A 27,728-nucleotide genomic window follows, 5' to 3' on the forward strand; every position below is an offset into this window, starting at 1 on the left:
GGGAGGAACTTCCTATTGATTTCAGTGGACTTTGATCTTGTTAGATTAAACTTAGGTGGAAGTTCAGAAATCAACAGAAAGAAACCTCTGGTGCAACACAACATAGAACTACATAATGATTTTTCCTATTTCTTTTAGATCACCATCTACTCAGCACATCTCTGCATCATTAATGTTTTTCTCACTGATCTGAATAATAGACATTTGTATACAATTCAATAGTTCTGTCATTTACTTCATGTTGCAAACAAATTGTGTTTTGCAGAAAAATCACTGACAAGCAATACTTGTGTTAATTTTTGCTTTCAGCTTCACCTCCTACTTTTGAACTGAACCCAATGAAGAAGAAAATCCTAGCCGCTAAAGGGGGGCGTGTAATCATTGAATGCAAGCCTAAAGCTGCTCCTAAGCCAAAATTCTCGTGGAGCAAAGGAACGGAATTGCTTGTAAATGGGAGCCGGTTAGTATTGACTGATAGTGGACGGTGTGAGTCTTAAAAACATTGCCTTAGGTTTCTAGTTATCCTGTAGGCCAGTTCTCACTTTTGCAGACTTCAGGAGCAGGACAATGTGTAATTTCAGGAAAACGATATGCCAAAATGTTGCTAGCAGTGTGGATCCGGATAGCTAGCAGGGTATCCAACTTAAACCAGCCTGGTGCTGTTCACATTTCAGAATTGAATTGTATCACAGAACTGTAAGAAAAATATTTGAATGACTACAAGTGAATGAAAGTCCACTCTCTTGCTCCAGCAATGTGAGGCATGTGATGATGCCAGAGTCTGTTTAAATATTTTTTACTATAGGAGTGTTTATAAGTGCAGTAGTTAGATGTGAGCTTCCAAGAGGTGTTTGTGGTTTGTTCTTTCACATACCACAATTCTACTGAAAGTATTGCTTTCTAATATAAAATCTAATTGCTCTTGATGTGTTTTTTGCCCTTTCAAAAGCATACGTATCTGGGATGATGGGAGCCTGGAAATTATCAATATCACAAAGTTGGATGAAGGTCGCTACACCTGTTTTGCAGAAAATAACCGAGGAAAAGCTAATAGCACTGGTGTTCTGGAAATGACAGGTAATCCTCTAAATTGCATCAGTTTGTTTCAGGTAGAATCCCTTAATTCAAAATCACAAATTTTGATTCCAACATTGCACTACTTCTGCAAGCCATTTTATATCTTTTCTTTCTAATTTAATTGCTCGTTAAACAATAAATTGATGCTTTTAAAGCATATTGCTCAGTAGAAATGAGGTATGTTTCCATCAGCTCTGAGACTGTATCTCAGTTTTCAGGGTTGGTTTTTCCAAAAGAGATTATTAAATCTGATCCATTAAATTAACATATTTTAATGCATTCATTCAGTTTGGTAGCTTAGCACTCAAGCTAAAGTGTGATTCTGGGGCCATGACTCAAACAGAGAAATGAGACTCTTACTGACCTTCCTTAGTTTTTCTTTTCTTTTTTTGATGGTGGGGTAAGCAAGTTTGAGAGAGCATTGCAGTTAAGAAACATGCATTAAATTTGTGAGATGGGGCATATAGCCATATGATTGCACTACTAAATTCCTTTCCTTTATGGGTATTAGTATTTACTGATTGAGTACTGATATCCTTAATTATGTATTTTAAATCTGATGTCAAATACATAAATAGCTGTAGAATACAGGCAGGGAAGATGACATTCATGAACAGCTATGCCTATCAATTATCACTGATAATAGAAGACTCATTTATCAAATACATTTTTTAATGTCTGTTCCAGAAATCATGCTGAATGTGGCAATGTTGCTGTACTAATGTAAGAATTAATCTGTATCATCAGATCATATGAAAGCATTTTTCTGGCTGATTTATACCAAATGTATTGTACCAATTGAATTGTAAGACTTTATTTTGATTAATCAGATTCCTTTAATAATTGCGGTTACTTTTTATGAGCTTCTGCAGTTTTATATGTCTTAATATTACCCTCAGGCATTTAATTATTTTGAAAGGTTATGTAAATAAATATCCAGCCCCTTAATAGTTATATCATACCTTCTAAAATCAGGAAGAACACTTGCATACAAAATTTGCACAGTGAAACACTTAAACTTTGTGTTTATAAACCTAATAAACTAGGTGTAAAGAATTTTAAAATTTTGGACAATTCTGCTCTGATTCATCTAAAAAGGAGAACCAAAAGACTAAGACATCTCCCTTGCAGCACAGCAGAAACAGAAGGGTCAGATGACATATTTCAAAATTATTTTCACACTATGGACAATGATGAGGTTTGATGAAGAATGCTTTGAAAATGGTATTCCTAAGCACATTGTGTGGCCCATAAAACTTCTCAGACATTGCACATGACTACAGGAAATTAAAAAGTTAAATCTGAAGCTGGCAGACACTGCAAAGTCTGATGGTTTTTCCCACACTCTGTTTGTTCACTGCCACTAGACTACTTTTTCAGCAACTTCATAGACTGGTAGAATACTTTATGTAAACATGTAGAAAATCACTGATGGTAGAACCAAATGCTGGACGTACAGGCACAACACTAGAATGGAGCAAGTATCCTAAACATGTGTCCACAGCTAAGACTTTAGAGATCAGATGTTAACAGGTTGCTCCAATGGACTATGAGATGCTCCATTCTGCAAAAAACAGTAGTTGTGCCATCCTCATAGTCTCAGTATTAAGCAGGTTTTACATTACTAGAGTAGGATCTGGGGGAAGGTTTCTCTCAAAGGCAGATTGACAAGAAATGTTAGGTTTCTGGAGGGTTTTTTGCCGTAGTGTGTATGGTGGAGTGTAGTGTGCTCCTTGGCACATGCTCGAACCTAGGTCTTAACTAGTAGCAATAGCTCTTTTCTTACAGCTGCTGTCTTCCAGGTTTTGGTACCCTACTCCCACTCTCATATTGGTGGGAAAGATATTCTATGTCATGGCAAAAGGAAGATACTCCGTGGCTTTTTGGTTTATGAAAATAATTGAAAAAAAAAGGAACAGGTGTCAGCAATCCACTGAGTCCCTTCCAGAACAGAGTTGCTAATTTGCTCTATGAGTTTGATGCATGTACCAAGAGCTCTAGCAAGTATCATGAGATCTCTGCCTTTTTTTTGTTTCTGTGATAATAAGAGCCATTGCTGGGGGATATACAGCTTTCTCCCTTTTGTTGTATTATTTTCTCTTCCTTTCCACATGTAGTTATTTGTGTAGTTTGTTATGCACCCATTATATTTTTTCTCAGTAGAGAAATTAAGATCTCAGTCCCTGCAGTGCTCTAATGGAAATCTGACTCAGCCTGACAACCGAGTAGAACTTTCCATTCGTTAAAGAGACAGGTTTTAAAACGTAAGAAACATTATAGTAAAAACAAATGCAACACAAGTCATTTAAGATTCATCATCTGTTTTCTTTCTACCTGAGATATAGTCAATGAATAAAAATAGCTTTAAAGAGTCAGTAATGTGATTCAGAGACTGAAATGTAGCCATTTTCAAAGGACAGCTAAATAGAAGGTAGGCATTTCAGTTGTAAAAGGTTTCCTTTGTTCTCTTTAGTTTGGTCCTTTGCAATGTAGCTGCATGAATAACATGTAAACTAGAGTTTGGAATAACATGTAAACTAGAGTTTGAGGGAGTGGTTTAATGTATAATCAAACACTTATGGAGCTGAGCTTACATTTGGATAAACACTTATTTACTGGAATTTTCCATGTTTGCCGTTAACTTCACAGAAGCTACAAGGATTACTTTAGCTCCGTTGAATGTTGATGTCACCGTTGGAGAGAATGCTACCATGCAATGCATTGCATCCCATGATCCCACATTAGACCTGACATTTATTTGGTCTCTAAATGGCTTTGTAATAGATTTTGAGAAAGAGCACGAACATTATGAAAGGAATGTTATGGTAAGATACTATAGATCCTTATTTAATACGTGAAAGCCTAGTTTTCTTTATTGTGAATAGCTGTCTTTTCTATTTTACTTTTTCTGTTGTGTTGGTTCAGGTCTAGAAAGATGCAGTAGGCTAAGAACATAAAATAAAATTACAATTTAGACACCTTACAGACATGTAGAAACTTGCAGGTAGTTACCTGAAATCAGATATCTAAATTGATGTAAGTATTTTGGTACCTCAGTTCAATCCCACTCTGACTAATAGTCAATATAGCTGTCAAGTAGGTAGCCTGGTCGTAAACAGGGTGGAAATTATCTCAAAACAGTGTGCATATGCATTCACTTTTCCTTACCCATGTTTTTCTCATCAACATTTCTGGAATTTGGCACAAGACTGGGCCAGATGGTGGGTAGGAGTCCAACAGTCTGTAAACACCGAGCAAGAAGAGTTTGTGAGAAGGCTAAACAAGTTAATACAAAGACACTCGTTTTGGCACACATAAAGAGGAATCGTAGACCTTTCGTGTTTGCATGTATGGTAATCTTTTTACAGTCTTCTATCAGGCTTATTCAAAATTAATACCTCGAGTAGAAATCCCCTCTGGTTATGTCTAATTACATGCTAATTTACCTAATATTCAACAACAACCTCAGAGTGGTTGCCCACATGTATATATTTATTCTGTTGTTCTGGGTTTAAATGATACAAAAATTCTCAAATTTAGATACTTTGGTTTTTGGTGCTCCCAAGAGGAACTGTGGATGTGGAGAGAGAAGGTTCCTAATGGTGCCGGTAGTGTCCGGGATTGCCAGGGGCCGTGTTCAGTTTCGGCTCCACGTTTAAAATGATGTACCATGTAAAAGTGCCTCCTGCAGAGTCTTTCTCCTAGGCTGGCAATATTATTTGATTTTCCATGGACCAAGAGGTTCTTTTTTCTCTTTCTTTAATAAGGAAAACAGAAGGAAATTGTTTGGTTTTTTTTCTTTTAGGGGAAATTAGTTCTGAAATGTAATCCCAATTTTAGGGCACTTTCTAGCATAGCACTTCAAGTGAACAAATATGGGGCCAAATAAGGGCGTCAGCAAGTGCGTAAGGTGTTATTCTCTGTGAAGACTGACTTAATATTTTGGTTCCCAGCCACCTGTTCCATCTTCCAGATAGCTAGGGGTCCTGGATCTCCTGATCCCAAATTCTGATTAACTCCACAATATTTAAAACACTTTATTGAAGTGCTTGATTTTAAAAACAATTTAGCCTAGCTTTGCTAGGCTAGCTTGGTCTCTACAGACCTTCTGTGGTCTGCAGAGAGAGAGAAAGAGGTGGTTCGCTTCATGTGGGTATTGAAACTTCTGCTGGAAGGTTTCCTCTTTCAGTAGGTAATAGAGATGGATACTCCATAAAATGCAGAAGTAGCTGAAGAGTGACGAACTCTTAATTCACTTAGTTAAAGTTATGTAAGTTAGATCCAAACATCAATTAATTTGTCAGTGTGCAACTCAGTCTCCCTGAAGGATATTTCTTGGCTTGTTGTGTTCCTTTTGCACTTGATCAATACTGGTAGAAATTATTTTAGGAGGGGCAGCTTCTTGTTTCGCATTCCTAAGCCTTACTTCTGGGCTTTCAAATGGGAAGCAAGTGCAGATAATCTCTGTTCCTCTTCCACGGGCAGCTCAGTCATCATCACTCAGGACAGAGAGGACAGCAGGATCGTGTTTGAAGTCTGGAATTGCGATTTGTAGTTACTTGGCGATTCAGCACTTAAGTAATAACAACTGCAGAATTTTAAAAAAATTCAGCTAATCCAATACAAAAGTTTATATAGAATGCAATTAAGAGGAATATGCACTTTCAGTATCTCGGTTTCATTCATCTGTTATTCTATTCTTACACTAAGGGGTGTTTTCCTTGCTGTGTGAGCGAAGAAAGGGATTTTCTTGGGCCTTCCACTTCCATCTCTGGCAGTTCTCAGCTCAAGTCACTGGGTGGCAGGTTTGCTCAGGCTTTCTCGGATGCAAAGGGGTGAGCTGTTGTGCATTTGACAGCAGCAGCCCTAGCTGCTGGGCTCTAAGCGGTGGAGTCCCATGCTGCCACTCAATTATAAAAGAAAAAAATATTCCAGCATGAATATTACAAGTACTGGATATGGGATGCATGCTCTCTGTGCTATAATTTCCTGTTAAGGAAGGAACCTCATCAGTCTTCCTGATAACATCACTATTAATTTACGTGACAATGCAGATCAACATGCTGAAACTTGATACAGCCACAGTATTTCAGTTCCCAAAATAATACTAATATTGTTGTCACATACACATAATGGAACGCTAATGAAATTCATGTAAATACCTGCATAAGTCTTCTTTCTTTAAATGGAAGCTTTGGTATCTCCATCATTTGCTGAAGGCAAAAGTAACTTGCGTTATATTAGTACTAAAACTCATTTATCAAAAGAACGTTTGTCAGTGCTGTTTTGATTTCTTATGATGGTGATATTTAAAATAATAAAAAAAAAAATATTAATTGGTTAGCTTTCGAAGAGTCAAATGGGGTCTTTGAAATCTTACTATTAAACTGATTGCTTTTGACTTTATGTACGGTTGTTCCTCTGATTATTTGATTGAGGAACTAAACTTTAACACATCCTTTCATGTCCCATAGAGATATAGCATTTCAAGGAATCTGGAAAACTCTAATGCTCAGTGATTTGTTATTTATGAATCTGCTTTTTGTCATGTATATTTAAAGATTGAAAAGCTTACTTTTTATATATATAGTATAGCTTAATACCTGTTTGGTTTTTGTAAATTATTATCATTTGCAGTTCCTTGACCGGACATGGTAGACAAAAGTGTTTTACTGCATGCTCCTGCTTCAACATATGATTGAGTAGACAGTTTTATTGTATAAGTCTCTCCTTGCACATTCCACAGTTTTCTGCCGCAGAAAAGATACAAAGATTTTAATTTTAATTTTTCTTCACTGCTTCCCCTGTTAATCCTCCTTGCAGAGTGTGCGGTCTAGCTACAGCTACGTGACAGGAAACCAGTAGAAACTTCAGGAGGAGAATTAAAGAATTAGAGAAACATGTTTAGATAAGAAAGCTCAGTTACCCGCTGATGAGGAAGAAGAGGCTGTGTATGGATTGGGAAGAAGAACCTGTGTATGGATTGGAACAAAACCTGGGAGACAGCGTTATAGTGAGCTCGTTCAGTACAATTTGTTGAATATATTGAGGGGGCGGGTGGTTGTTCATGAAGCATGGCCAACCAAATCAGCTGAGCTATGCTTTTTCTGAATAAGAGTCGCAGGGCTCTCCAAAGGCACTGTCTCAATACATTGCTTTCAGTGCCTCGGTCGATTAGGGAGACGCTTTAGACATGAGTGAGTTGGAAGTCGCGTATTTTGGCTAGGTTTGGGGTAAAATTTAGAGGCTAGGGCCTAATAGCAACGTAGTGAGCATGGAATGAGATGGATGGAGTCAGTGGTTAAGAGCAAGGAGGGGAAGGGAGGCAGAAGACATAGTGCTGGGGGTGAAGCCAACAAGCAGTTAGCTCTGACAGAAGCCTTTGAGGAAACCTATTATTAATCCGCAGTGCTATTTGCAGCACAAAGCAATGTAGTCTGTTTAGAAGATCAAGATGTGCCAACTTCTGTGCTAAAATTAAAAAAAAAAAACACACAGCAAAATCAGTTAACTGTAACTTCTGTGCTTGTGAGACTTCACAAACTACCAAAATACATGTATCATCCCTAGTTAGGCAGCAGGAGCTGGGAAAGGCGGGTGTGAGCACGACTTAGAGAAATGTAGTTTGCAGTGTATTGTGAATTTTCATCATCAGCTGTAAAGTTGTGAGCCATGAGTGGAAGTGAACGAGCACCTAGGCTTTTTCTGCTGTTGGAAATGAAATAACAGGGCATATTACCACAGGGATGCTGGTACAAAGCACAGTGTCCTCAGGCATTCTCAGCGGTATGCTGAATGAGGAAGAATAATATATTTGTTGGAAATATTTCCCAGTCCACATTTCAGGGGTAGAATTAGCACTGTACTTCCTTTACATATAAATATAGTTCACTGAAGGAAGAGATTCTTCAGCGGGAATGACTCTGTCGTCATTATCCTGCTGGGTTTTTTGTTTACCCGTAACTTTCATGCCAGCCATGGCTTATAAAACAAAGTGAGATAAGCTCTCCTATGAACACGATTGAGACAGTACAGCTGCACTGGTGGTGGTGTTGTCCCCATGTCATCTCTGATCTCAAGATCAGGAAAGCAGCTATAATCACATTGACATTAACATTCATCAACAGCTCTTGGATTATCTGTTCCACTTGTATCTACCACACAGCAGATCCTCTACTGGCAGGAACAAAACAGTTCACATGAACTCACGTAGAGTTAATAATTTTAACTCTATGTTAAAATTAACAGGTAATAGAAAAAGATGTTTTAAATTATTGCTAGCTTTGGAAAAGCTGGTCTCATCACCAAGAATCCCACCTCTTCCACATTACTTCTTATCGATTCTCTTCTCATCTTACCTCCACTGTGTAAGGAACACCTCTGAAGCTCAGATGTCTAGTTTTTGAACCTGAATTAAAAATAAAAAAGACTCTGTCTCTGCTTACCAGGTTCTTCTATTTCTGCCAAGTTAGTTTTATTATTACAAAGGGCTTGTTAGCTTCATACTAATGTAAGTTCCTTGATTGTCTCTGAGGTCCCAACAGAAGCAGCTACTGCTTTCAGTCAAAAGACTAGATTCCTGTAAATGATTTGTGATCACACAGGGGAACGATCTGATGGCTTTCAGTAATTTAGTGCACTGGCAAAGGTGATAGTCAAAAGAGAACAGTGAATCTCAGAAATAGGTCATACAATGCTATTTTTGACATCACTATTAAAGCATAAATACAGGGCTCATACGATGAAAGTCTTTGCTTGAAACTTGGTAAATAACTGAGTGGTGAACCACAGATACCCTTGGAACATCCCTGAGTACTGCTATCACTATTTCCAGTCTGTGATTCAGTTTTCTCTGAGTTAAGGAAGGCATTTTTAAACTTAGCCGAGCTGAGGTTTTTGAATGAAAACATACAGTGCATTCGTATCTAATTTGTGGACAAAATTTGCTGATGCCCACGCTCTTTATTTGCTTTGCAAGCTCTTCTTTTACCAGCAAGAACTGAGGCTTCTTCTGAGGTATGGAAAGCTTCATCACCAACTGCATAAAACCTTGCTCCAGGAGAGCTTCTGAACCAATGAGATAGAATACCATATATAAGGGTTGTCGATTTTTGAATTGTTACATTTTCCCATCTGTTTTTCATCATTTAGATTTTAAGACCAAGTTCCCGTATGAGAAATTAATGTTAGAGCAAGTATATGGGCACATGATTAATAAATATAATAAAGTGTTTTAATTAAAGGGCTAACATAGGAATTAATGAGTACTGAGACTATTAAGAATTTGTAATAATTTGTTATTGAAGTAATAATACGATTATGAGAATCCTGAGTTTATGCAGTTTTTCTAAACCTTATTGCTTTGCCCAGCCTTTGCTTATGTTTATTTGCAGATCAAACTGCAAGCAGTGATCTGAGATTCACAGGCAGCATGGTTCTTTCTAGGATGACATTTAGTGTTAATAAACTAGAGGTTTAGACACAGCACTCAAACAGAGGACTGTTTGTCCTTTTTATTAAAAGCAAAACTGGTACGAACAAAATGGAAAAAAAACCAGGAACTGAAAACTCAAGGAGTTTTGAACTTCTGCAGCTTCTTTGTTGTAATTTTTTGGAGGGCAGAGGAGCAGGTAGCCGCCCTCTCTGCTCCCATAGAAGTACTGACACTCCCACTGATTTTTTCTTCCCGAAAGCCATTGACAGTGTTGCTTAGACCACTGTAGACAAAAAAGGCTTAAATGTGGTTAGGCAGGCAGGCAGCCAGTGTTCGCTTATACCGTAATCCCCACAGATTTTTCCCCCTGGACTCCTGATGAATAAACTGGGGGGGAACCTGTACAGAAATGCCGCTGTCCCAGACTCACCTCATCTCTGTATCCTGCATGCGCTTTGGCAGATTGAATTAAAAGCCCTGTCGTATTAGTCTTGAGTAAAAAGTGTGAAAATATATATAGGGACATAGTTTAGTAATAACTAAAAGAGAAATGGTCTGAAATATATCAAGAATATTGGATTGTTCACTGATCCAACTAAGCGTTTGGTCATTGCTGATAGCACTTGTGTCTCTCCAAAATTGAAAAGGTACAGGGTAACCTGCGTTTCTCTCTGACCCTGTAAGGCAATCAGCCGAAGTATTGCTAGCCAGAATTAAGCGGTTTCTTTCATGTGTGCTTGATTCTCATCTTATCCAGTCAACAGTTTACCTCAGTAATTTCTTAAAGATGTGAATTCTTATGTTGGAGCAAAAAAATTGTTATTAACAGATTTTAGTTTGTGCTGAAATTTGAAGCTGGCATCCAAAATCCTCACTGGAGTTTGGAAAGAAAAAGGACAGTATTATCTGGCTATTTTAATCTCCCCTAAATATAGACTTTAAATTGGCATTCCAGTTTCAGAACATTTGGAAAAGATTTAACTTTATGCCCCTGCCCGCCCCCCCCCCCCCCCCCCCCGCCTTGCTTTTTGATTGGGAAACATAAACCGGATGACATAGCTTTTTTTTTTCATTTCTTCATGCAGAGACACTAATGACAGCTCATAATATTTGAGATTGTATTGAAGGTCTTTGCTGTTCCCTAGAACTTTCTGTGATGATGACACTAGTTCTTACACCTAAGTATTCAGCAAATTTTTTTTTACATACCATTTTGCATCTGAATTCCTTTTGTTCCTGCATGTGAAGGTTTTAGGATAGCAGTGAGTTACCTCAGTGTGTGTTTGGATTTTTTTAAAAAAAATAATTGCATTTCTGAACAATCTGCAGTGACTTAGGAAATCTGAATGTTGCCCCTTTTGGTCTAGTGTGGCATAAATCCATCTGTTAATATTTTGTAACATTCTGACTTCCGTGAAAGCAGTCAGATATATTTTGGAGAGAACGTTTGTTTTTTTTTTCTGGAATACCTTTAAGACTGACATATGTATAACCCCGTGATTTAACCTTACAATCTTTTTTCAGGAATAAACCGCAGGATAGATAAGCAAAATGATTTTAAGTGCGTTATTTTTAAACATTCACGTAAATATCTTTCTTAACCTAAAACGTGTTTTCCATTAAGAATAGCTGTGGTGTACCTAGCGGTCTCTCTTCTGCTCTTTGTTGTACAGGTGCACACCTAGTTACTCGGTGGGTTTTTTATTCGGTTTGCCTCTCTGTACAACCACAGGTAGCAGCAGATAGCGGACCTCCTATCCATCTGAAACCGTAGCGCTCTATTTTCCCAATAGTCTAGCACTGGTGAAGAGTGTTGAGGAAGGATTAGGGTCTGTGATGATGATGATGATGATGATGACGAGGGTCTGAGCCTCACCCAACAGTTGCTTCCCTGGAGGTCCTGATGCCGTTTGCCAGGGAGCAGCGAGAGCTGAGCCGGGGCGGTGGGGGGGTGGCACGGCCAGCGGGGCAGGGGGCTCGCCACCCCAGGCTGAGACCGCGCTGCGGGCACCCCGTCCTGGGGACCCGAAAGAAGGGGCCACCCTGGTCCACGCTGTCTTGGAGCCGTCCCGGCAGCCCGCCGTGGGGGTTGCGGTTACTGCCGTTGTCCTGTCCATCACCGACACCGCCGCGCAGGTCTCCTCTAAGGAGCTGTGACGCGTGTTGAACGTCATCGCTTCTTCGCGGTCGCTGCGTTTTAGCGTCTCTTTGGTGCGTCTTTATTTAGGCTGGGATTGTAGCCTCTCTGCGATAAAAACGTTGGGACTGCTTTAGGCTTGTAGAGGGAGAGCCGAAGAGCATCCTGCTCTGTTAGCAGGACTCCATGGCATGTTATCAGAAAAACTTGCGTAAAAAAGCAAGTAAGGGTGCAGAAAAATCATCTGCTGCTTATGAAAAAATTCTCGACTAAATTTAATGGTCAGATACGGGCTTCAAAAAATAAAAGGGAGGTGTCGGCTTGTAAAAAACCATTTACTAAGACGGCTGGTTTTTTCATGTCCAGTAAAGAGCAGCAGCTCCTCAGGAAACACAGGACACTTATCAGCAGCTGTCAAATAAATCAGATGTATCCTTGAGGGTGATCCATTCTCGAAGTAAGCACTCGCTTTTTGGAAACAGCAACCAATTGTGTATCAGGTGGGAGGGATGTGTAGACAGGTATCACATGGGTGTACAGGGATGTTTACCAGCTTCACTAAGTGCTATTTTTGTGACAGATTAAATCCAACGGTGAGCTGCTCATTAAAAACGTTCAGCTGCGGCACGCAGGGAGGTACATGTGCACCGCTCAGACGATTGTGGACAACTCCTCAGCTTCGGCTGACCTTGTGGTAAGAGGTAAGGTTCTCCAGGTAAAACAGCAATGTGGCTGGTTTTCACCTAGACAAGCAGAGTGTTTCTGGGTGTTCAGAATACGTTATTTCTTACCAAGAAGTGACAGAACTTAAAATGAGAAGCGCATGAACGTGCAAAGTCCTTAAAGTCTACTCAGGGTACTGATTCTACTCCAGACATTTAGAGGTCTAACTAAGCGTGTGTTTTCCTGGAAAGCAATAAATATTTTTTTTATTTTGGGTATTTTCCTTACGTTAAAGTAATTTTTAGACAGTTTAGTTTTGTGTTCATTATTAAAAATAGATTTTAAGTATCATTTCCATGTATCCACTGTGTAACATTTTTAAGAAGCCACTTCTGTTTTCTCATAAAGTTTATGAGTTAAATCATTGTGTACAATACCAGGCCTACATTAAAAGGATTCCTAGTTTTCAAATGACAGAAACCAGGACATTTGGGGTTAAGGTTATCACCCCATTGTTAACTGGTTCATGTCTGTTAAGTGTTAGTTTGGTCTCAAAACGCTGCTTGCTCATACGGTATGTATCCTACAAGATCTGTTACAATGCATGGTTTCAGTAGCGTGAGTTAATTCATGTCCTTTGGGCATTTTAGTCTGTTTTCATGCTTCCAGGTATAACACGTTCTGAAGCAGTAATGCTCTGTAAGGCTGACAATTCAAAGCAGACATAATTTGTGCTTGGAGCCGCATTGCTGTCATGTTTTGCCCCACGTTCCAGTTATACTATAGAGCTGTATAGCAGCTGAAGTATAGCTCGTGCCTTGATTCTGAATTTCTGTCATGTGAGGATGTTGTGGACTTGAATATATCTATGTTTAATTTTTTCTGGGTATTAACAACCAGTGAATGTCATCACTTTTGGATGAAACGTCAAAGCAAATATGATAAGCGGTGAAACTGCAGAATACATCTGCAAAGAAAAAGAGAAGGATCCGTTCATGTGCCTTAGTATTATGCACAAAATTCCTTTTAAAAATAAAGAGAGACAAGGTGCCTTATCAAGCTTCTGATTCTCCTTCCAACTCAGTAATTATAATTAGAATCATTGCTCTGAGGTTATGTTGTGGAAGAAATTAGCATTCATTTTATGCTCAACGTTTGGGTTTTAATACGATGAACACAGTTCTGCTCTAGTGCTGAGTAATTCTCGCTGCCGTTGTTGGCAGTGGAAGACTCAACATCTTACGTGGGCAAGGTTAAATATCTGATTAAATATGACAAAGGTGACATTATAGTTTCACTGCCTTGGTGGGAAGAGGCAACAGCACAGTATGAAAACCCAGAGCCAGGTTCCAGAGCGTCTCATCAATGAAGCAGTAAAGGGTAGCCGCCGTTCATGCAGGCACACGAAGATATTTTGCCTGTCCACAAAACACTTCAACGCTCCGTATGGATTGTCCTGTGTGATCTTAGAGTATTAGAATGGCCGTCGTGTTCAGGAGACTCGCTAGAGACATTAGTACAACGGAGACCAGCGGGCCTTAATGACCCGACCAGCCTCACCCGGGACGCCCACCCTGCAACTGCCCATCGGCCCCGGACCTTCAGCCCTGCCCTACGCTGTAGGTAGCTTCTCTCCTGGACGGGCTCCTCGGATATACGCGGTGGTTTGTCACCGGATTCCTTGCCTGCGGTACCCAGGGCTGCCGTATCGGTACCCGGCTCTGCCCGCCGTGTTCGGACCCCGCGGGACTGTGCCCCGTTGCTGAAGGAGCTGCCGGCCCGGGGGTTACTCGTGGGTCCTGGCTCAGCTCTCCTGAGGGAGCATCTGGCCCTTGGTGTTTCCCAACAGGTGCCATCTTCAGAAACTTTGAGTGGTGAGGTGAGAAGCTGTAAGAGAGATCTCCTAAAGAAGGAAGGAAAGAAAGAAGGATCTTGGGCCTGAGGAACGTTTCCATACCTTCCAGCTTGAGGGCTTCTGAAGTGAACGGTCCTGCAGGAGAAGGGGCCTCTCAGGCCTTACGTACCCCAGTCCTTAGAGCTGGGCTAGCAGATATGCACGTTACCAGGGTGGAGAGTTGACAAACAGCCCTCATCTCAAAAATCAGCTCTTAGCCGCAGCTTCTACTTCGTGTGCCCTCTCTGAAGACTAGTGGGCTGTTTCACATGCAGTGATGTATTTCGTCCTTACCTTGAAAGCGGGGTCCGAGGACAGCTAATTAGTAGATTAGTTTTCAATGCCACTTTAATAGAAGTTGGTTAGGAGCAATCCAATAGTCAAATGATGTACATTTTTCCAAGGATACTAAATGGGAACTATTTTTGGATCTTAGGAGAAGAAACAATCAGGAATTAGAGCGTCAAAGTCATAGGCCAGAGCCCAAGAGGTTGTGTAGAGTGGTCATGCTTATTTCTTTTTAAACAATGGCATGTATATTCTTTAAGGAACCAGTCTAAATTTGAATACTTTTGGGGTCAGGAACAGAATTGCTTGCTCATTAGAAGGATAAATTAATTGAAACCAAAGAACAACAATATACGGTAGTATATTTGTTGGATCCAGTTAATTTCATTTGATTCCTCTTGCTCAGATTTATGGAGAAAATAAAGAGCTCAAGAGCTGAAGGTACATTTGGCATACTGTGTGTTTAGATCTGATGTAGAAATCTCGTTCCGTTCTTTTTGCTGAGTTGTTTTTGTTTTGGTTTTCTGTGGTTTCTCTGTAAATACTGCAGAGACATATATCCTGTTATTTCTTGTTGGTTTTTTTTTAATATGCTCTGGGACTTGTTCAATCAGATTGTTGGATAATTACCTGAATCATGTTGACATATTATTATCTCTGAATGTGGAATCAGAAAATACTTCTCAATAAGTCTAATGCATTGTCTCTGTTTTTACACAACAGTTAACCTATATCACATAATTGTGTATCATAGAAAACAGAAGCATAATAACAAAACCAGAAGAGTCAATATGAAAAGAATGATCTGAAAATACCTATAGGCTAAGTTTGTAAGTAGGTACTAAGCTTTGGGTTACAGAATTGCTGTAAGTTTGAAGGGCTTTAGCACAGCTTACTGAACATTGTGGTGTCTTTTACAGATGAAGATTCCTGTACTCACATATGTATGTGCCTGCATCATTCTCTTCTTAGTTTTCTAGTCTATGAAAAAAGTCACCCGTGCCTGTTGATCTGCACATTTTAGCCTCTCTTCTGGGGACCAAGGCACAGCACAGCAACAATAAAAAGTTACCCACACAAAGTAGGGGTGTGGGAGTAGTAGTAATTAAAAGAAAATTTTTAAAATTTAAAAAATGCATTTAGAAAAATGCGAATATTCACTTCAGCAGATTTGTCTGTTATTATTGTTCAGAAATAAACGGGATGAGGTTTGGTGGAGAGGTACAATACCATTTACTAGGTTTAGCGATATACCTGGAAAAAACAGGCGAGTTTTGGGAACAGAGGCCTATCTCTTCAGATCTGAAGTACAACTAGCAAACTCAAAGCCAAATATGGATTGAGAATAATTGCTGTTATTTTAACATAGCTATTTTAAATAGTTGGTTTGAGCAGAAACCATTTAATACTTCAAAAGCATGGAGGTGAGACTGTGAACTAGTTTAGGACAAGCAACTTCTACCTGTAATGATTTAGCTGGGTGTTAGGAGCATACTAATGTGTCATCACGCCAACATCTGTATTTAGTTCATGACTTTTTATATTCACTGGAGCTATGAATTTTGAAATTAATCTTTGCAAGTATCTGTCTTTTGAAGAAAAAGAAAATATATGTCCTGTGATGATCAAGACCGAAAGGGCAGATGTGGAATAGCTGTTTCGTGAAAAATGTTTTCACTTTGACAGCTAGTGCTTCTGTTCCTTGGTGGTGGTCTTTGTGGGGTTATTCTGGTGCACAGAGGTTGTTCAGTTTCACCCCTGTAGTTTGCAAGACTGCTCTTAGTTCAGTGAGTGTAGCGGATTCCAGATTTTGGCATGGTTTTTTTGAAATTCTTGTTGTGGGAAGGCTTTTGTTGAGCTGTAGAGAAGCATTGCCTAGTTCTGTTTTCACTCAAGTTATATTAGTCTGTAGGAAGTTTGAATCTGATGGTGGGTTTACCACATTGGGGTAATACGAAGGCCAAGAGAAACGTAAGAGGTCTATAGAAATGTCTTTCAAGGTATGATTTTTCTCCACTATAGGTTACAAGATTTTCCATTTAAATTGTGGTCAAGGCCAATATGGCATAAGCAGAAGTGTAGTTTAAAGGTGGGCCACCAATAACGTCATGTTTAAGTGTAATTTAGGAAGGAAGATTCTATGTATTTTTTCTGACTCAGTTCACTGTTGTTTAAAAAAAAGAGCAGCATCAGTTTCAAAGTATCATTTTTTCACTTAAGAAAATCTCAGTATTATTACTTATGCAGGAGTCATGGAAGTTTCATTTGGTAGTTGTTAGATGCAAGAGCACTTATCCTCTGAATCACTCTGTAGAGTATTAAAATGTATATATCCATTTTCAATCTGTTCTTAAGTAGAAAGTGAGACTTGAAAGCCTTGTATCCGATAAATACAAGGAGGAAAGTCAGTGAACTTTCATTTTCAGAATATTTAATTTGTATATTGAAGTACCAATTTTTTTTCTCAGGTCCTCCAGGCCCTCCCGGAGGTATAAGAGTAGAGGAAATTAGAGACACTGCTGTAGCACTTACCTGGAGTCGTGGAACAGACAATCATAGCCCTATTTCTAAATACACTATCCAGTCAAAAACCTTTCTATCTGAAGAGTGGAAAGATGCCAAAACAGGTAAGAGTAATGCCAGAAGTAATACAGTCAATATATTTTGAAGTGTTTGATTGCTTGAAAGCTTGGCTAATCACAAAATAGTCACAATAAAAGGAAACCAGGGATGCTGTTACTGTCTGCTACAGGGTTTGGGAGCAGGTACCGTCCTGTCAGTGTGTTGTCAACAGGTTTGTTCCCAGCACTTGGAGGGCCTGAACTGAATATAAAGAAATATGGAAAAGAACAGGCCAGAGTTTTTACCTGTTTTTTGCCTCTTTCCTTGTTGCTTGAAACATACCACATCAGCTACTAGAATCATAAAAATTTATTTACAGGTTAACTTGGATGACAGATGGGTGTCTTCATTTCTGTATTTGTTATGCAGAAAGTTGGTTAAAAATGTCTGATTTTTCCTAGGAGCAGACTAAGCTCAAGTTGTGTTAAAACTGGCACCCCTAGAGAAAACATGGCTAAGTTTATCCTTCTAACCACTGGATGTCATCATTGTGCCACGTAATTGCAGTTAAGGAGGCACCTACCTGAACGCAGCACACTAACGTACATTTCTTTGCAAGATTTAACATAAATGCATAAATGTTGAAAATATTTTTAAACTACTAGTATCTTTGAATGGTTTAGGAAGGATAGCATTGCCACAAGCTATACAGAATTGTCCTATCAATACAGTTCGTTATGCCGCAGTAATAAATTACAACTTAAGTGCTTTTCTGTGGAATTAGGGCATCACATGCTCAGCATTTCTAAATACTAAGAGTTATAATAGTTTCAGCTATTGTCCTTCATTTAAGTTGTCCTTTGAAACTACAGAGATAAATGTCTAAGAAGTACTTTGACATATTGACCTGAAAATCTGTTGGGTTTAGAGTAAAAAGTTAAAAATACTAGGCCTACTGCCTTAAATCACATTTCTGTTCTAGAATAAGTAGTATATGTAGCTCTATTGTATATAATTACCTCCAACAGGCAATACTAGTATATGACTTATGTTGAAGTAGCTTGGAAAATAAAACTAGAAGGTTCCGCAGTCCCTTCCCATCTCTTGTGTCTTTAATAATCTCTGTAGAATAACTGTCTTTGAACTTTAAAAAAATAATTAATGTAGAAATAAAAGCTGTTCAAATAACTGATAATTTGCTTCAGTAACAATATATGCAGGAGGGAGGATACTTTTAGGCCAGTCTCTGCTTTTTCCAGAATAAATTATATTTTATTTCCTATTCTTTTTTTTTAATTTTTAATTAAGAAAAAAGGAATTGGGAAGAAACAAGGTTATAGGAAGAATTTATAAACAGCGGGTGGCAGCTCTGATACTACTTCCTTTTGTGCTGCGTGTTACTGGAACTAGAAATGTGTAGGAGATAAAAGCATTGGATGCAGATCTTCAGTCTGTTTTAGAGCAGACACTTGAACCCATCTGTCTCACTTCTCAGGAAGATTCCCAATTTGCAGTGTTACAGGCATGATGGGATGGACTCTGCATCTCTGAAGTTCTTCTGCTTCACAGAATTAATGATAGTCATTGAGACATGCAGTCAGACTTTGAGTCTTACCCTGTAGCATGTTGAGTGGGATTCACATCTTGAGTGGGACAAGGAGAAATCTAGATTGTTGATTTCCTTTTTTAAGAAGCTAGCAGGAAGATGTTAATTTCTGAAAAGTTGAAATAAACTATTCCAGTGTTTTAAAAATCATTGCTTTTTCATTTGGACCACACTGAGTAATTTTGGTTAATACATGATTCCCTCAAAAAATAGTTAAATAACCATCAGTGGCACCACTGCAAGCTTTTACTTAATTTCTGGGCTTCTCCCGGTTTGGCTTGGTGTTCACTTTCATATGAAAGAAGCATGATGAACAGGCCAAATTGATCTCTCATCAGTGTTTAGACTACCATTTAATGCTGCTAGTTTTCAATGTGTGGAAAAAAAAAAAAAAAACTTTGGCATGGCACTTGGGAATACTGTTCTTGTTATTGCTACTACCATTATTCCCAACCCAAATCATTCATCTCAGGTTGCATAATATCAAGTGTGTTTTATGAAAGAAGCGTGTTCCACTTCACAGTATGGAGATGTGTATGAATGGGTTATGTAATAAGTTGTTTACATTTATGTTGCTCTTTCCAGTTAAAGGGTTCAGATTCTCATCATGTTGAGTATTCATAATTATTCTGGGAATTTCTGGCACAGTAAGATTCATTATGAAGAGATTGAAACGAGCCCAGGAAATTTATATCATGGCTTGCATACCATAAGAGGTTTGCAGTGGCTCTATTGACTGGACAGAAAAATACTTTGATTAAGGATGAGGGAGGGTGATGGGCAGGTAGAAGAAAAATGGAAAGTCTCTGTTTCAGGGCCTCACTTTAGAATGAAAAATTTAATGATCGTTAGGAAGAGGAGAGTTGTGTCACCATCCAGTGCTTACACAGCCGTGCCTGGTTTTTTTGCAGCCATTGCATTCTTATTTTAATTCCAAACCAGCTGCCTTTCCAGTGCAGAATATCTCATTTCTCATCTCCCTTGAACCCAAGATTCTAACCTGACAAACAACTCTTGGCCCACGCAATAAATGAAAATCCTCTTTCTATAACTGCAGACAGCTGTAGAAACAACCCGTGTTGTCTGTGAATTGTAGACAGAGAGTCATGAGTTACGCATTTTGTTTATGGTAAAGAAGCTCATCCTTATGACAGTAATAAGTCTTTTCACAGGAATTACAAGAACACTTACCCTTGTGGGATCAGAACTAGATAGCAAGTTATAACATGCTCACTAATAAGGTGCACCAAAATATGACCACATTTTATAAACCACTCTTTATCAATTGATCGAACCCTCCATTTGCACATGTCTAGCCCTTGTCTATATCATGAATTTTTATTTTACTGTTTTGGCATTCCCGATTTCTCATTGCATTTGTCTGAAGGCAAAGTGAAATTCTACAACTACAATATGTAATTAGTAAGAATACCTCATAACTGCATGTACTTCTTTTGCTTGTTCACACCCAGCTAAAACTTACAACTCTATAAGGGTTTATCCAAGATAGTGTCATAGTTTCCAAATTCCCAGTCGCTGCATGAGTACTCCTTGTAAAATGTGGTATTCCTAATGTACAAGAAGTTTCCTTCAGTTGGGTACGTGTCGTTGCAGAATAGTGGTAGTTTTGCCAAAATCAACCACGTTGTTGCCTGACCTTATTGTAAAAATGCTGTTTTCTAAAGCAATTTCTTATTTATTTTAGAACCATCAGATATTGAAGGAAACATGGAATCTGCAACAGTGATTGATTTAATTCCATGGATGGAATATGAGTTCCGGATAATAGCAACAAACACTTTGGGGACAGGAGAACCTAGTATGCCGTCACAGAGAATTAGAACCGAAGGCGCTCGTACGTAAACAGAAAATACCAAGTTTTTTAATGTGCTTCTTCATTTTCACATTTTTATTAATTTTGTAATTTTGGGTTTTATTTGGAAAAAAGCACTTCAGAAGATGCAAGCCCGGAGAATATCTTTTCAGCCATACTGCTGTAGATTTCAGTAACCAAATACCAGACTGTCCAGGTGTGATAGCATCAAAGCAGACAGGATGGAAGCATTGTGCTAAAAATGGCAAATTTGACTCCATTGCTGAAACAGAATCATACCGTATCTCTCAGAGATCCCCTACTGTATCTATCAGTCAGGTTGTTTGTGTATGAATGCATGCACACGCTTGGGACCAGGGTACAGGATTTAGAAAAATATATGCATGTGTTTAACAAGGAAAAAGTCCATTTGCTGTTTAGTTTGTATTCTAACTAAAGAATACATGGCAGGATGTGTGGTATACTGGATAATGCCATTTTTCTGTGATTGAAGGTTTGGTCTTGTGTCTTCTTATTCCACGTCAAAGATGTGACATTATCCGACACAACATACGCCCTTATCAGTCTAATTGCTCAGTGTTAAAATCTCAGAGCATATTTAAGGATATCCTTTAGGCTCAGGCACGTCCTTTTTAAAATTAATTCTCCAAAATGAGGAATTAGATGTTATTATTCAAGATAATACGTTCTGGTTTGACTGTACAAAGGAGATAACAGCAGTGCTCTAGGAGCAAAAAGACTGTGTCACACAAAGCCTCTGTATACCAGTATATCCTCCTTAACACATATTAGCACCCATGTACAACCTAGGTATATTTACAAGTGTTGTCCCACTAAAAATGAAAAACCAACGCGTAAAAGTTAATTTTTGCAATTACACCTGCTAGGTTATTGCTTTGATTAGATGGTATTTTCAAAATAAAATGTATTTGCATTGCAAATTTCAAAACATTTATTAAAACAGGCTCACATTTGGTCCATTAAAAATTGTGTTGCTTAAGGAGAAAGGAAATACAGATTGGTTAAATTAATCTGGACAGGGAAGGAAAAGCCAGAGAACTTCAATACTAAAGTAAAAGGAAATTGCCGCGTATAAAATTGACTGTTGGCATCATGTATTTTATGACTTAACAGCTGTATTTGAACACCCAGGAATCTAAATGAGAAATCTCCACACACTTCTTGGAGTGCCTGGTGCACAATAGACACCTTTGAAATGTCAGAAAAGAGACAGAAAGGGAGGGGAAATAATGCTCACAGGTGGAATAGTGATAGTATCCTGCAGTTTGCAGCGTGCCATGTTCGTGGTATTTGTTGTAGCCTCCAAAAAATGGCATACCCTTCAGTTTTGTAGAAGGATGCAAGGCTTTTGCAAGGAGTAGTCTGTTCAGGCTGTTGTCTGATTCCCCATGCACAACACCATTGTCATCTCTGGCAGACTGCGAGACGGTTTTGGTGAAAAAAAAGCAAAATGTTTATGTAGGCTTCCTAGGCATCAATCAGCACTTCTTGCCATGCCAAAATAGGGTGTAAATCAGTAACAGTTTGCAGACGAACTTCTGCGCCCCAGTGCATTTCCTGCCAGGAGCTGGAATTTGTTATGAGCAGCAGCAATAGGATTTGTGTTGCACTGTCAACTTCCAGGGTACTACAGAACCAGTACTGCGTGTGCATTTTCATGTAAATCTGAAGAAGGTAAGTATTTTATTGCACAAACAACGACCCATATCCACACATTTTAGTTATTTGTAACATTTTTTTTCTGTGTTAAACAGCAACAAACAGTGCTGCATCTTTGTTGTACCGTCTGAGTGACAAATAATATCTGTTAAACTCACAGGTTATCAGTGGCTTTTTCAGTCTCTCTTCTTGTAGATATCTAATTTCAGTAACTTCTTTATTAGCATGCTAAGAATGTGTCCTATGATTTTTCTTTTTAATGCAATCTGCTTCCTTCATCAATAACACATTTCACAGTGATTTCTTGAAATTCAGTGGATCAAAGTCTGCTTTTATGTATTTTAGCTTCTGGATGCATTAGAGTAATTGTCTAAGTACAGCTGTTTGAATTAGTAGCCTGGTCTTAATGGAGGGAGAAACTTGGGTTTAATGGTTGAGAGAAGGAGAGAGATCCTTTTGAAAAGGGTGACTTGTAAGACATTAGACAGTTTTTTCTCTTCTCTGGCAGCCTCTGTATCTTCTTTGACTACTTAAGCATTCTAGAAAACCTCTGCTTCTAACTTAGCGCTGAAGTTATATGCTCATAATAGATAGTGTGACTACTGTGTATTTCAATAATAACAAGGTCAAGTAATAAGTCAAGCTTCCTCTCGAATTGTCATGATATGTATGTTTAGTCTCACTCTCCGCTGATTTGTTTTCTGGAAGGCCTGAAATAAATAACACAAGTCACGCACTGAATGCTGATTTCAATTTCAAATTTATTGCTATATATTTTTATCCTTTCTGGAAACATTAATTCTTCTCTGCTTTGTGTTTCTCCTCAGCTGACCCTCAGAGAAGGCCTCAGCAAATATCTTAATTAGTAGGAGAGCACTTAGGAATTATCCCCTTACTATCTTGTGACATTCACCGATTAGTGGAGAAAATGCCTGATCGTACAAGAATTCTTAACACAAAGAAGACGTTCATGTAGATATGACATGTAGTTAATGCATGGTCACCTGGGGCATATTTCACGCACGATAGATAGGCCATCATTTCCTAAGTTTTCAGTGGTACTTTGTGTGTCGTTAGTATTGAGTGACAGCAAATAAATACACAAACACCATAGAGGGGATAGCAATAGAATCATCACACTTAGTGCAAAGAGTCTCACAGAAATGAGAATACAGGACTGATTTGTAATGGAGTCCTTCAGGGTATCCTGCTTTACCAGTCAGTTGTGCACTGATGATAGCTCAACAGTTTTTATTTCATCACACAGAATACCAGTGTAAAATACAATAAGTCAATTACCAAGCGCTACGCCAGCTTTGCTTCTGAACATCTACCCATTCTGAACATGCCAATCAAGAAGACATGTGCCACTGATCTAGAGTAGGATTAGGATGCCAGTGCTTCAAATATATATCCATGGGTTTAACAGTACGCATCGTGAGTAAATATATTGAAGTGATGGAACTAGCCATAGTCTGTTAAGGTAAATACATGTGCAAGTCCTGGGTGCTTGAGCGTCTGAGGAAGCACAAGAACAACACACAGTGCTTTGCTTAAGACCTATGAGGAGTGTTCCATTTCTGAATATTCAATTAAATATTTGTAGAGAATATGGTTGAAAAGAAGAATGATTGCTAGCTATAGTTAGAACTGGCATGGTTCCTGCAGCAGTAGCTGTACATTAGTCTTGGCAAGACCACAGACTCTCACAGCTATTACAGACTATCATTATTTTAATTGTGTGTGCCACGTGTGCTCATTGGCCCTGCTGGTAAAAGGAAAAGTAAATAGTGATATTTTTACTGACTGCATACTTTGTAGTCATTTTTCTTGTCTCTTCTATTTTTCTAGCTCCTAATGTGGCTCCCTCTGATGTCGGAGGAGGCGGGGGGAGCAATCGAGAGCTGACAATAACATGGATGGTAGGTATTGCACCGACGTGGCACAAAACCTTTACTTCTTTGTGTCTGATCTCCTCCTCCTGAAACCCGTGGATGGTTTGTCACTGGCTCCTGTGAGAGCAGGATTTGTACACAGTATATTCAGGTTTTCAGACTTTTCTCGTAACAATATGTAAAAAGGAATGAGGAAGACAATATTTTAGATGGTTTTGTATTGGATGTTTCTAAGATATGATCTAAAGCATTCTCAGAGTATGTTTCAAAGAGATTGAAACACGTACTGACTATGATAAGTCATTGATGTAACTGCATTTGAAAATTCTGCGTATTGTATCTTTCTTTGAGCCTTTTTCTGTTACAATCTGAATAGCACTCGGATTACTACAGCTAAAAGTATAACAGCCTAATTATGACTTCAATGTGCTGTGCACAGATTTACAGGCTATAAAAAAAAAAAAAAGAAAATACATTGCCATTCTATAAACTAGCCTGTCATAATTATTAACTGGAGTTTTAAGGAAAATCTTGTGTATTGACACTTGGTAGTGTGACTGGTAATACAAAACAATGTTGCCTCATACCACAGTTTAGCCGTTCATTGAGATCCACGTACTGATATTGTTGTTCTTTTCCTCCAAGCCATTATTTTTTCTTTAATGATTATATATTAAGCAAAATAAAGAACGGAGAAAGGGACAGAGATAAAATGTTAATCACAACAATAATGCAATGAAAAGTTAAAAAACTTACAGCGTTATCGAAGAAGCTTTTCAGTAAGCACAGTCTTTTTAAAATTTAATCTCTCTCATGTACTGTAGGTATTCAGTTCATGATATTTTGTCTTTAAAAAGTCTTGTATATATAGCTATATTTATAAATGCTCTCTTCATTCTGGTATTGAAGCAATGGTTTTTTAAAATTTACCTATACTGTGGGGGAAAAAATGCTTCTGAAAACAGGGAAGGAGGGAAAAGAGAGAGGAAGATAGGAAGAAAGCAAACCCCAGAACAAGAGAACATAAGAATTTATAAGCAAAGCTGTTGCGTAGGCAAAAGTTACATGGAAGAGAGAGTTGAAGTCTTCTGAAGGGTGTTTGGGAAAGTTAGGGAGGAGAAATAAAGCAAAAAAAACCTATCTGAGTCATGTCAGAGCCTATCAGTATCCAGCAAAAACAGAGTTACAGAAGCATTACCTCTGGCAAAGAAAGGTGATTAAATGTTATGCTTGAAAAAATTACCAAGTCTGTCTTGCTAATGACCTCTGTGTTCACCTTCATATAGCTATGAGGCACATAAGGCACATTACGCCATTTTTGTCTTTTGGGGAATAGTTTGTATCAGATGTAGCAGCTCATTTACCTCTGTGAAGACTGCTTTTTCTTGTGGGAAGTGATATAAAGATGACATAATTCCAACAGCAACTTTGTCGTTGTATAGGGATCCTCCTTACGAATGTACATATTTTAATTCATAGGCATATTTCTTTTTTTTTTGTACTTAAGGTTGATCATACCTCTTTGGAAAAGTTCTGAAGTATGACACAGAAATAGTCAGCCATGTGTTTGTGCTAACACATTTGGGCTTTCCTGTTTTGGTTTGGTTTTAATTCAATTAAAAATATTTACTCAGTCTTCTTAAGTATTTTAGCAATGAATTTACCTAAAGAAAAAATTTCTAAGTTTCTGAAAAAGGAAGAACTACACTTCTGTTAAAATATATTGAAAAGGTTATTTCTTCATTCCACTAACAACAGGTTAGGAAGTAGATGTATCCTAATGGGTTTGATTCTGATCTTTATTTATTTTTGAAAAGCAAAAGTCAAATAAGAACACATGCAACGGACAGTTGCGCAAGACCTAGATTATTTTGTTATTTCTTCACAAGTGCTGTCTTTTAAAAACTTTAACAAACTACAGAGCTACTTCTTGCATTGCATGTAAAGAGCTGTACATACTTGTGGCATTTTCAATACAGTGAAAACTCAGCTGTGATCAAATTAAAAGAACAGAAAATTATAACCAGGAGAATAGTGACTAATCCAAGATCTGAAGTACAAGATCATTTCAGTCTTTCCTGTATGCCCAAGTAGACTTATAATCCAATTATTTCTCTTACCTAATGTCATGCTTTTTACATCTGTTCTGTAATGAGTAGCTCATTTAGTCAGACAAATTAAGCATTGTTTCAAATATTTACTTCCCAAGAATCTTCCACTACTATGTCTAGCAAGTGTTTTTGAGTAGAGGCATTAGATTTACAGAGCCTGTCTGACAGACAACAATATATCTATCTGTAAGGCTAAGATAAAGGTGTATATTGATTCCCCAAAATGTGCTGACATTTGCATACACTACTCAAAATAGTCCTTAATTAAGAAGAGAAGAACAAAATGTATGGAAGGTTCACATGTTGCTGCCAACCCCCTTTCAGCTTTTGTTATGATTCATAAGCCCAGGTTGAATGAGACAGCCAGAGATGCAATCAAAGCTCTTCTGAGTCTTGTTTTGAAAGAAGAACTGAGAAAGAGAGCTAGGAGTGGCATGCCCATTCTTCCTCATTTTTCCCCATGTGATTTTTCCTCTTCCATTTTGTTTTTCAAAGTTTTTAGTGGATACTACAAACTATTCAGCTACTTATATCTACTTATTACGTGCAGCCATTGGAGGGCAAGCTGCTTTCAACATTTTATTTTAAGACTTTCCAGAATATAATTTTTAAATGCCAGTCCTGGCTTTCTAAAGTTTGCTCTGGCTGAAAACCATTCTGAGACTAGGGCTGCATCCATGCCGCTTACTTTGGCATATGAGATATGATTCTGGTTTATTTTAAGCAGCTACATACAATGGTAGATTCAGAAGATGAGCTCTTGAGTGTGATCCAGTCTGTGAAATCTTCTACTTTTTGAATTGCAAGGTTGCCTGTGAATCTAAACTTAGGTACACAAAGGTACGTTAGCTGTTCTGGGAAACTAGGTATCCAGTTTTCACCTGATGTCTAGTCAGACCTGAGGTAGAAAACAAGCTAAGGCCTGTGTTCTGCGTCATCCAATAGGTAGACTCAGAATGTGCCTGACACAAAATATTAAGCACTTGAAATATATTATCCAGATTGGGAGTTTTGGGGTTTTTTCTCATAGCTGATCTGTAGTTAGAGTCTTCACCCGGTGGCTTGTGGTTAGCGTCAGAACTAGAGACCAAATATCCATCTCCTTTTTGGCGTGAGGAGTTTCTCAAATTTTATCTGTTGGCAGTCACCTTAATTACCAATTATACTTAAGTCATTCATGTGTTCTCAGAAGTCGTGTTGTAGGTAGATGGGTATCTTTCCGCCTTCTAAAGCTCAATTATAATCCAGATTTTACATACATCAGCATTTCACCTATGTTCCCCAAAAAAGCCAGAGAAATTATGTATGTAGAGACCTGCAGTCAGCTGCATCAGTCGGGGGTCTTCTGCAACATGGAGTCATGGTTAGAGTAACCACTCAGGAAGCAAGAGGCGTTCAGTCCGGAAGATTGTCCGTACATATCCCATGTTCTAGAAGGGTCTCCTAACCCTAGTCATGGGATGCCAAGGCTACTTTCCAGTATTTGATTGAACCGAGCCACTGTTCTGCTAGAGATGCAGTTAAGTATGGGGAAAAAAGAACAGCAA

At 38.5% G+C, this 27,728-nt stretch overlaps 1 protein-coding gene across 1 annotated transcript in view; it reads left to right on the forward strand.

Moving 5' to 3' along the window:
- The window catches only part of CNTN1 (contactin 1), a 252,054-nt gene that overhangs the window by 188,687 nt on the left and 35,639 nt on the right, over positions 1-27,728 (forward strand). Inside the window, exons 12-18 of the mRNA XM_049814048.1 lie at positions 310-460; positions 950-1,077; positions 3,727-3,902; positions 12,229-12,349; positions 16,962-17,120; positions 20,367-20,516; positions 24,027-24,097. Of these exons, the coding sequence (XP_049670005.1) occupies positions 310-460; positions 950-1,077; positions 3,727-3,902; positions 12,229-12,349; positions 16,962-17,120; positions 20,367-20,516; positions 24,027-24,097 (956 nt within the window). The remainder of the gene's footprint in view (positions 1-309; positions 461-949; positions 1,078-3,726; positions 3,903-12,228; positions 12,350-16,961; positions 17,121-20,366; positions 20,517-24,026; positions 24,098-27,728) is intronic.

The sequence above is a fragment of the Accipiter gentilis genome, chromosome 11, assembly GCF_929443795.1.
Source record: "Accipiter gentilis chromosome 11, bAccGen1.1, whole genome shotgun sequence".
Lineage (NCBI taxonomy): Eukaryota > Metazoa > Chordata > Aves > Accipitriformes > Accipitridae > Astur > Astur gentilis.